Here is an 11,383-nt window from a genome sequence, read left to right on the forward strand (position 1 = left end):
TACCTGCATGGGCAGAGGGCTGGGGATCCCCGTGTCCTTTGCAGTGATTGGACGGCCTCGCACAGACCAATCACAGGAAACGGAGGTGGTGGAGCTTCCGTGATTGTTCACACCAGAGGGCACTTCCCATACATAATGGACTCACTTTGCAGAGAACGGGGGTTACACAAATGACCAGATTTTTTGTTGAATTTATTAGAAATAACGGCTTTATTTTCTTTTTATTACCCATAAAAAATGGAACTGTGAGGCAGAGAGAAAAAGTGTATTATATTAGGGCAGCGACGAAGCTCGGCAGGTGTAGCCGAGTTTGTGTAAATGAATCCAATTAAAAGGACCCGACTCTGGGGCACCGGGTTGGCTCAGTGGGAGAGCAGGTGACCGTAGTCGCAGAACAGCAGGCCTGGGTTCGAGTCCGACTTACTTTGTTGTCTATCAGCACTCCCACGGCCAAAAACAAAAAAACTCTGGTGACAAATAAAAACAAAGGTTTCACTGCGACAAGAAGAAGAACTGGTCTCATGCTCTGTTACACAGTTTATTACTGGACAACCTCCAGCTGAGACAGAGGAGCGCTCGCCGCTCGCAGCCACGGGCAGGGCGTGAACATAAGGAACAAACATCCACTCAGTCTAACCCTCTGGAGGCATGCCACACCTGTCAGATAAGCCCCGCCCCTCAACTAAAAACTCAATCACAGACGCCACTGTCCCTCTGTGCTCTGCAGGATGGGAGGCGTGGTCTGTAGCTCCCAGGGACCTCTTACTGTCCGATCTGCAGCTCCTGCAGCTCCTTCAGCAGCTGCTCCTCCTTCTGGATCTTCTCCACCTGCAGAGGAAAGGTTAAGCTCAGAGTTAGCGCCGCTGTGCTCGCAGCACCAAGATGTCAGCAACCGTTACCAGTCATCGTCTACAGCGTGATCACAGTTCCTCCAGACACCACCCAGGGCCCGCCGATGACTGCGGCGTTTGCCCCTCATGAGTGTCGGGTTGTCAACAAACATCACCTGGTTCTTCTGCAGGACCTTCCCCGATGCCTGCTGCTCCTTCAGCTCCTCGATGGCCTTCAGTTTCTGAAACGTACAAAAGTCACTGAGAGACTGACCAATCAGAGCACCACACACCACTGACCCCACCCCCAGACTGAGATCCACCTGACTGACGTTCACAGAAATAAACCAGCCTTCACCTTCTTTAAGTTCTTGATCTTCTTTTCCACCTCTGGGTCACCGATGCTTGCCTCTGATTGGCTGTTACTGACAGCGGCGGGGTCAGTGGGAGGTTCTGGTTCTGGTTTCGCCTCCTGTTGAAATAATCAGATCAGTGACCGTGTTCACGTGACTGCCTCGAGCACCTTACAACATGGCAGAACCCGGAGTAAGAGGAATGCTGGCAGGCGGTGTGAGATCCAGGTGAGAGCAGACAAAGATCCTCAGTCAGGCTTTTCCTGTTTTTAGCAGATGAATATCAGCAGATCACATGATCACACGTCAGCTGATGATGAAGAAGCCTCTCAGCTTCTTCATCATCAGTCTGTCTGTCTCCTCATCATCCTCTGTGATGATGACACATGAATTTAATCAGACGCTGAATATCAGATGTTTCATGTAAACAAGTGTTTCACAGTAAAAGCCAAACTTTAGAGTGCTTTTAATTTGAAAAAGGCACAGCATGTGTAGTGTTTGTATAAACAGCTGATGCAGGAAGAGAGCAGGAGCAGGTGACCATTGCTTCTCCAGCAGCAGACGTCGACGCCGTGCGAGCGACGGTGTGACGGCGTTCAGCTCGCCTGGATTTCAGCACCTGTGCTCACAGGTACGTCACACTTTCGAGTCTCACCTGCTTCGCTGCCTTCTTTGCTTCTCGTTTCCTCTGGTTCTTCAGAGCAGATTTAGAGAGACTCTTCTCTCCCGAAGCTCCGGGACGAAGGTCCTGAGGAGGCTCGTCCTCGTGCTGACAGGAAAAGACAGGTGAGGTCAGGTTACCATAACGACGACTTCTGCCTAAATAAACCAGAAAGCCATCGTCATCTCACCAGTTTGGAGCTGGGCGTGGCGGGCAGGTGTCTCAGTGCGGGTGGCCGGTACGCCTGTGTGGGCGGGGCCTGTGTGGACCCCAGCTGGCTGGGCGCTGCCTGGTACTTGATTGGTCGCTTGGGGAAGCTGCCGTCGGGGAGCGACTGCCAGCGCACCTCCCACAGCTCCGAGCCGGCCGCCACGTCCCATTTCTGAAGCACGGAGCCGGTGTAGTGCCAGATCTTATAACCGTTACTGACCCGCAGCCGAGGAGAGCAGGTCGCCGTGACGATATGCTCACCATCGGGACACCAGGAGAAATGAGTGGCGTCTGGCGCCTGAGATTTGGACACCTTGGACGAGACAGGTGAGACTGGTGAAGCCAAACACGACAATGATGGAGTTTAAAGAGAAACCGATGGACAAGACGCCAACTCGTTCGATTAAATCACTGATTCTTCCTGTAAAGCTGCCTGTAACAGGACAGCTCAATGAGGGCTGGGTTTACAGTTCAATTCATTAAATCCTGAATGACTTTTACATATAAATGTATTTTATCAGAAACGTCAGAATCTCAGGTTAAAGCTCACAAAACTATTTCAGCAAACAGCTCAAACTAGGGCTGGGCCATATTATACCGTTCACGGTAATACCGGTATAATGTTAGGCAAAGATAGGAAAATGAAATATCGCGATAGAATATGAGTAAAACGCGCATGCGCAGTGCCTTTGTTTTCATACGCACATGGCCGATTGTTGAGTGAAACAGATGAACCAGAACTGGTTTGTAAAAATGGTGCAACTTCAGTGATGTGGAACTGGTTTGGTGTTTGTCCGTCAGATACACAACAAAGCACATTTTTTTGCAGAACATGCAAGCGGCCGTCGTTATTGTCAGACTAAGATGCTCTTAAATCTGGGAGTAATCTGGGTCCTAAACTCCGTATGCTTCAGGTCAAACAACACTGCAGCATCACTTAGAGTTAAAAACTGTCTAAATTCTTTCATCTTTAATAAAACGATCAGCATTGCTGCTTTACCAGGTGTAACTATGAAGTTTAACTTCCAGGCATCCATGAAAACAAAATTTATTACATTTAACGGAGTTAGAAGTTAGCAGGAAGCTAGCGGGAGTTAGCTCGCTAGTTTCGCTAGTTACCTAAGCATGATATAGCATGTTCTGACTGAGAGATTTCTGAAAAAAATCAAACGTACAGCTCTGCTATCACTTCCAACATAAATGAAGACAGGAAACTAAACAGCAGTGACGTTTGTAGGGTTACTGAAGTTGGGCTAGCTGGTATATAATGATGTGCTACGTGATCGCTAGCGACACAGCTATGTTAGCATAACATAAACAGTGAAGCTGGAGGACGAACACTAACACTTTTCCACTTATAAAAGTTAACGTGAAGGTTCCTGATGGTTAGAGACAAATGCAATCGCATGGCAGGATGCTGTAAACGGACCAAACTTCAGTCAGGAGAACAACTGAGATAATCCATCCACAATACGAGGTTAGTCATTAATATACTGCAACAACATGGGAATAGAGCAGCTGCCAGAGAATTCAACATTAATGAATCAATGGTACAGAAGTGGAGGAAGCAAGAAGAATGAGTTTAATAAAGTTTGATTTATCTGACTGCTTTGTTTCGCTTAATGTGCCTTATAATCCCGTGCACCTTATGGTCCGAAAAATGCGTACTGCACACTGCAGTTTGCAAAGCACCTCTTTTTAACTTCAGTGGATATTATACATGGTTATGCTCAGGATATGTCAGCCCATTTCTACTGGAAATGCCTTTTGGTTAAACTTTCAGCAAGGAATTTGCATTTGCACTGTTACATTTTTATAAAGCTTTAATGTACATAAAAACCAGCTTCTTGTTTAAGTGAAAATTAATGGAAGGTTGTCTTTTTGCGCTAGTAATGTTGTGGAGTATTTTGTCTCGCATCAATTATATCATCGGTTATATCGTTATCGCAAATTTTCAAATATATATCGTGATAAATATTTTTGGCCATATCGCCCTGCTCTAGCTCAAACAATTAAAGAGCAGGTAAAAACGTGGAAACAGAGCGTGGATCGTCCACAGACGCCGTCGGCGCTGAGAGTCGACGGCTCACAGATCCTGAAGCTGCAGGTTTCGTCACTCTGACCAACACTGACTGAACCAGCGGCAAAAGAAGATCAAACTGCGCTTCACGTTTGATAACCATGCTCATGAGCTCCCTCTGACTTTGGCTGCTGTACTTCCTGCACAGCTCTCTCTCTCTCAGCACTCAGAGACCAGTTTACCATCAAATCTCTGCTTCCTGCATTATTCTCTGTTTATTAGCCACCAGTCTGCTGCTGTGTTCAGTGCTGTCGGCCTCTGACAGCAAAGCCTCGTCTCTGCTGTTCAAACTGAACGAATGGAAACAAATGACTGCTCAGCTGTGTCTGTAATCAAACCTCATCAGGTCATGTTCACATGTTGATTCATGGTTTGCTTCAGTTTTTGATCGACTGCAGAATATTTTTAAGGTTTTCTGCTATAAAAAGCCAGAACAGGAAAACCTGCTTCATGTTTCTCTGTTTGATCCTCAGTTACTTTTAAATTTCCAAGGTTTAGAGGGTTCTTTGGACAGCACACATCTAAATGATCAGAATTATATTATTTCTGACAGTCTGAGTCAAAAATGAGCTGAATTGAATCAGTGATGATACGAGCTGTAAATAAGAGCATCGCTTTGACATGTGATAACAGAAACACACAAACGTGACGGAAAATGCATACGAAACAATAAAACTGTGTAATGATACAGTTACAATAAAAAAAGCTTCAGTAACAGTCAAATCAGACTGAACACCATCCACAACCACAGATGGAGCGGTTTGATCAAAGAGCCGGGACCAAAGAGCCGGGACCAAAGAGCCAGGACCAAACAGCCGGGACCAAAGAGCCGGGATCAAAGAGCCGGGACCAAAGAGCCGGGACCAAAGAGCCGGGATCAAACAGCCGGGACCAAACAGCCGGGATCAAACAGCCGGGACCAAACAGCCGGGACCAAAGAGCCGGGACCAAAGAGCCGGGACCAAAGAGCCGGGACCAAAGAGCCGGGACCAAACAGCCGGGATCAAACAGCCGGGACCAAAGAGCCGGGACCAAAGAGCCGGGACCAAAGAGCCGGGATCAAAGAGCCGGGACCAAACAGGTCTCTTTTACATGTTTGGTGTTCTTGGTTTGAGGCTCCACCATCGGGGCAGGGGTCAGAGCTTTGTGACCTGGCCTGGTGTCCCTCAGGGCTCCAGTCAGCGCCCCCTATGACTATCGTGTGAGCCGACAGCGTGTTGCTGAAGAATGAAACTCACGCTGGGCGTGTGCTTCAGCACTAACCGCATGGCGCTGTGACGCTCACAGGAAGTGAAACACCGCTGAAGGTCCATTTACCTGTTGCTTTTCGACCCACCCCCACCCTCCCTCCGCAGGTGTTTTTCCCTCACCTGTTTGTAGTTCTTCACATCCCAGACCTCCATCTGACCTCGCAGGTTACCGAAGCCGGCCAGGATCAGGATGTGGCCCTGAGGGCTACAGACAGGGAGACAGACAACATCCAGCAGTTTAAGGTTTGACATCCAGCCTGATTTCCCCTCACAGTTAAAAGCTACCAATCAGGTGCAGCCTCTCACAGGAAGCATCCCATCCTACTGACTACACTAGGTCAGCAGGTTTGGTAGCCGTTACCCACCGAGGAGCCAACCACGTTTTCTGCTGCAGGTGATACGACGCTTTTCCATCACGTACCGACCTCCTCCTGAAGACACCGTATGGCTGAGCCCCCGTCACGGTGGCATCATTAACAGACGTGACCAAAGAGGCGACAACACGCCATCGAGCACAGGCGGATTCTCACCTGTAGTACGCTGCATTTCGCGGTCCGGTCCCAAAGTCGTAGACGGGGTCACATTTGAGGTTGAAGACGGTGGCTTTGGCCGGCATGAAGCCATACACCACGCAGAACTCGGTGGAGCTTGGACTCCACGCCACGTCGTAGATTGGGCCGTTCTTCGCTGTTTCAAAGCGATAAAGAAAAGTCGTTACACAAACATTTCCTGTCGCTATCGCCATATTTTACCCCTCAGGTGACCAGCGCTGGCGCTGCAGCGAGAAGCTAAACTGGGAAGTAAAAGGAGGATTTACACAGCTGGACCAGCGCCGTCTCTCCGTTAACGCCGAGGTAATGCAGCGTCTGCTCTCCATAGTACGACGCGCCAGTTTTATCCACTTCAGTACTCGCCGTCACCAGCACGGCCGAGGCTGCGGGAAAGACAGGCGGGTTAAAGTCAGCGCTCACAGGGGTCACGGTTCTAGCTGTCGGGACTCGGGACACCTACCTTTCTTGTTCCACTGCATCATCACTCGGTCAGCCTTGAAGAAGCTCTTGTTGGCGAGTGCAGCAGTCGGCCCTCCAAACGCCGGGTACTGATACAGGCGGACGAACGAAGGAGCTCCTTTGCTGCCCGGAACGTAGACGGCGACCTGACGGGGACAGACGGTGGGTGGGACCATGTTCAGGTAGAATGAACTATGCTGCTGGACGCTCCGCTCACCTTGCTGGGCTGACCTCCAGGCGACAGCGCAAAGTCGGACACCTTCTGCATGTGGAGCTTGTTGGCGATGGAGTCTGGGAAAAACGATGGCGCAGACATCAGCTGCTGGTTTCACAGCGACAGAGCCGCTGGCTACCGCTGCACGCGTCCTTACCAAAGTCGTTGTCCTCATAGAAGTGCAGCTCGTTGTTGACGATCCTCACGCAGATCTTCTCGTCTTCAGACCAGCTGGGACACCTGCAGACCACCACAGACATCAACACTGACAGGCAACAACCAATCAGTCGATCAATCAATCAGTCAGGGTGCGTCAGGACTCACCACGACTCGACCTTCTTCTGATAGAGGGCTTTGATGAGTCGTCCGCTGCGCAGCTCCCACAGCTGGAGGTTGGCTTCCCCCTGAGGACTGTCCTGAGTCTCTGCAGCGTCACAGAGTCAACTTTGTTTAAACAGCACCGTTCACACCAGCACGACACACCGAACACACTGAAACACGCCAATCAGCAGAAAAACTGACAATTTAGATTCAGACACAGCAGCTTTCCTCCTTAAAAACCGTTATCTGCAGCAGGCCACACCCCCACACAAACTAAAGCCACGTGCCGCTGACACCTGAAAGGGTCAGTGTGGGTTTAGCCCACACAGGAAATGTCCCTTTCCACCAGACTCCATTCACAAAAACAGTCATTTAACCTCAGAAAGTCTTTACCTGTGAATTTTTCTTACATAAAAAAGTAAAAACAGCTCCACCAGGTGTGCAGACAGCCCTCACCTGTAAACGCCTACAGAACTCAATTTCTTTGTTTGGATAAAATTAAACATGCCATGCTGCAGGAGAGAGGCTCCGTGCAGACACAGGCACACCTGCCTGCACAGGGGAACAAAAAGGAGTATCTGCGCAACCGGTCTAGTGTCACTGTCTCTGCGACTGAGCGTGAACTCCGAGTGCAGAGGAGAGTCTGCAAACAGCTGAGAAATGTTTATGTCACATGACATCAGTCTACCTGTCTGGGTGTAGAACGTAGGTGTCAAACTCTGGCCCGCGGGCCAAATTTCGCCCACAGCCTAATTACATTTGGCCCGCGAAGCCATACCAAATTACTATCAGAGCTGGCCTACTGGTATTATACAGCTAATATATATATTGTTTAGTATCAAGCTTTGTGTTACGTTTCGGTGTTGTCAGTGTTTTGTTTTTGCGTGACTGTCATGTGTTTCCTATTTTACTTTGAAGGTCTGTTGTTATCTTAGTGTTTTCAGTTTACGTTTCCCTGTCTCGTCAGTTCTAATTTGCCCCAGCTGTGTTTCCCTCCTGTTGTCCATTTTCCTGATTGCTCCCTCTATGTATTTAAACCCTGTGTTTCAGTGTGTCATGGTCGCGATCTTCCCCCCCGTTGTAAATAGTTTGACGTTTTGTATTTTGATGTAAATAAATATCGTATTTTGCTTTGAAGAAACAGTTGTCGACACTTTCGTTTTGGGATTATGGTGGTGAGCTTTAGTGGGGTTTTTTTCTCGTGTGTTTTGCCTTATTTTTATTTTCCTGCATTGCACCCCGGTTGCCTAGGCCGGGGTGTAACATATGGGGGCTCGTCCGGGATCCGGACGAGCCCCCATATTGTTGTTCCATATTCAGTTTTTCAGCAAAACCTGTTTGAGTCCATAAGAAAAGATTCATTCTTATATCTGGAGGAATAAATATATTTCAATAAATATTAACGTTAGCCCGCGACTTTGTTCCAGTTTTGAATTTTGGCCCACTGTGTGTTTGAGTTTGACACCCCTGATGTAGAAGGACTCGTGACCTCATGTGAACTTGTTTTATCTCTAATCTCTCTACGGACGTGAAACTCCCTCTTCTTCTCTTACTCGTGTACAGTTGCCAGGTAACCAGGATGTTGTTGAGTGGAGAAAATTCCAGCAGGGCTGTCTTCGGGAGGTCAAAGGTCGACACCACAGCGCCATCTGAGGGGTTCACGATGGAGACACTGATGTACAGGCAGACAGAGGGTTAGAGGTCAGAGGTCAGACAGGGTGCAAGACAGATGTTACTCACAGGGATGGAGAAGCTCCTACTTTTGTCCGTTACACCAACCAAAGAGTGTCCCGTCTGTGCTGAAGGTCACACATCTGCTGGGCCGGCAGTCCCTGCCACACACACGCACACACACACACACTGTAAACAAACAAACTGTGTCCGTGTGTGTTGGTGACAGGGTGCGTAGGGGGCAGGGTTACCTCTGGAAAGCTGCATGTGGCTCACAGTGGGGGGGGCCTCGGAGCAGAGACGTGCCATCGGATCCTCGCACTGAAACACAAACACACCAGAAGTATGTGGACGGCTCACTGACGCGTCTGTGACTCCTGAGCACTGACGTTAGCTCAGCGCTGTGAGGGACGGTCTCACCGTCGTCAATGCTCTCTAATATTTTTGAACTTTTTTTAGTTGTTCATTCCTACAATGTTTATCCTTAAGACCTCAAATGTAAAACTGATTTTCATCGGAGCTTTTATTTTATTTAACTGTCATTTGAATGTAAACATTTTAAGTTCTTTCTTTACGTTCGCTGGATTGTAGTCATACTGTTAGGAGTCAACATGTCTTCGTGTTTACGGAGCTTCTGAGAATCTGTGAGACTGAAATTAAATTACAAATTATTCTTGCACCTGTTACTGTGAACAGGTCAGATTAAAGCGGCTCGCTCCTTCAGCGGTGAGATGCTGTTGAAAACAGATGCTTTACATCAGGGGTGTCCAACTCCAGGCCTTGGGGGCGTGTCCTGCAGGTTTTAGATGTGTCAGCTGATTAAAGTGGCTAAATGACGTCCTCGCCATGTGTTGAGGTTCTCCAGAGGCCTGGTAACGAACTAATCATGTGATTCAGGTGTGCTGACCCAGGGTGAGAACCTGCCAACACCGGCCCCGAGGCCTGGAGTTGCACACCCCTTTGGTTGCAGCACGGTGGTTAGCACTGTTGCCGCACAGCAAGAAGGTCCTGAGTTCAATTCCACCATCAGGCCGGGGTCTTTCTGTGTGGAGTTTGCATGTTCTCCCCGTGTTTGTGTGGGTTCCCTCCAGGTACTCTGGCTTCCTCCCACCGTCCAAAGACATGCAGCTTGTGGGGACAGGTTAATTGGAAAAATCCAAATTGCCACTAGGTGTGAATGTGCGAGTGAATGAGAGTGCGAATGGTTGTCTGTCCCTGCGTGTTGGCCCTGCGACAGACTGGCGACCTGTCCAGGGTGGACCCCGCCTCTCGCCCTATGACAGCTGGGATAGGCTCCAGCGCCCCCCGCGACCCTGAAAAGGATAAGCGGAAGCGAATGGATAGATGGGTTGCGACCATTGGTCTCAGATATCAACACAGTTTGGAATAAACCGAAGAGTAAAAGAGGCCCTGAAAGAGCTCCATTTAAAAATCCCTTAATGTAACGTAATCCCGATTGAACCAAAACAGTGTCACGTGAGTTTACAGCAAACGCGGCGTTTGAAGCGCACAGCATCGCCTCGCACATCGGCTCTAACACAGACCCTAACGTAGCTGCTGCTCTGCTGTTGTTAAGCTCTTTGTACCCGAAACCTCACTGACGTGAAACAGAAAACAGCGTGGTAAAATTCAACCAGCTCAGTTTTATTAACGGAAACACACACGGGCGTTATTTTACAGCCGAATCAACCCAAAGACTCCACCGATTTAAAAACATACAACACTTTCATTGCGAGCGCACGTGACTTTGTTATATTCGCACAAATTAATATTTTATCCGATTCCTCACTGGGTTTGGCGGGCTGCTGGCTCTACCTAACAGCGCGGAGGCTTACGCTGGTCGTGGCGGATGTGTGACTTTGTGTCGTTGTCCGTGGGTTTTAAAAAGACAGACATTTTTATATAAATCAAAATAAACAAAAATGTACCCACCTGCCAGCAACGGGACGGGGGGCGCCATGTTTATTGTGCCGGAAGAAGAAAACAGCACCCCGGAAATGCTTCAGACCACCGAGAGGTGGGTCTATCAGCGCCACGTCAGCAGACAGTCAGTGACACGTCGTTAAAAACTGAAAAGAAGACGCTTACTTTATCATTTATTAACATGTAATTAACGATTCTCTGATAATCGCGAGCTTATAAGATCAGCCACGTTCAACAATTATCATTAAATATCATTTCTTTTTGATGTAAATTTGAGGTCAAAGTTGCATCAAAAATGTCGGAAACTGACTAAAAGGGATTCCGCTTTTGCTTTCAAAATAAAAGGCATCTGAAAGCGAAGGAAGGGTAGGAAAAATGAAGGACCTCAGTCGAAAGGTTTTATTTAAATCAGCTTTATAAAAACAACAGTTTAAACAGTAACACTGAAATGGCAGGTGGTGAGGGTGGGTAGATGCGTTTCCAACAGCATCACCATCAACACAGGAGCACCTCAGGGATGTGTCCTCTCGCCACTGCTCTACTCCCTCTACACTTCAGACTGTGTGGCCACCCATGGCTCCAACACCATTGTGAACTTTGCTGACGACACAGTGGTGCTGGGTGCCATCTCCAACAACGATGAGGCGGCCTACATGGATGAAGTGAAGAATCTGGCATCGTGGTGCCAGGACAACCACCTCCAGCTGAACGTCAGCAAGACCAAGGAGCTGGTGGTGGACTTCAGAAGGGGTCAGCACAGAGACTACAAGCCCATCATCATCAATGGAGCTCCAGTGGAGAGGGTGCAGTCCTTCAAGTATCTTGGTGTCCACATCTCCTCAGACCTGACATGGGCTGCC

General features: G+C 48.6%; 1 protein-coding gene across 1 annotated transcript; it reads right to left on the bottom strand.

Annotated features, from left to right (window-relative positions):
- Positions 1-509: 509 nt before the first annotated feature.
- On the bottom strand, positions 510-10,683 carry eif2a (eukaryotic translation initiation factor 2A). Its single transcript, XM_085244552.1, has 16 exons — positions 10,533-10,683; positions 8,852-8,921; positions 8,690-8,761; positions 8,483-8,601; positions 6,933-7,032; positions 6,766-6,848; positions 6,612-6,685; positions 6,396-6,540; positions 6,202-6,318; positions 5,915-6,071; positions 5,505-5,589; positions 2,035-2,367; positions 1,839-1,952; positions 1,189-1,302; positions 1,007-1,072; positions 510-828 (listed from the first exon to the last, which is right to left on the bottom strand). Exons 1-16 carry the CDS (start codon positions 10,558-10,560, stop codon positions 763-765), a joined length of 1,743 nt encoding a protein of 580 aa, XP_085100678.1. The 5' UTR covers positions 10,561-10,683; the 3' UTR covers positions 510-762.
- Between the last annotated feature and the right edge of the window lie 700 nt (positions 10,684-11,383).

The sequence above is a fragment of the Mchenga conophoros genome, linkage group LG14 (genome assembly GCF_057382185.1).
Source record: "Mchenga conophoros isolate Kocher_MC1m ecotype Shallow Benthic linkage group LG14, M_conophoros_male_GT1.1, whole genome shotgun sequence".
Taxonomy (NCBI): Eukaryota; Metazoa; Chordata; class Actinopteri; order Cichliformes; family Cichlidae; genus Mchenga; species Mchenga conophoros.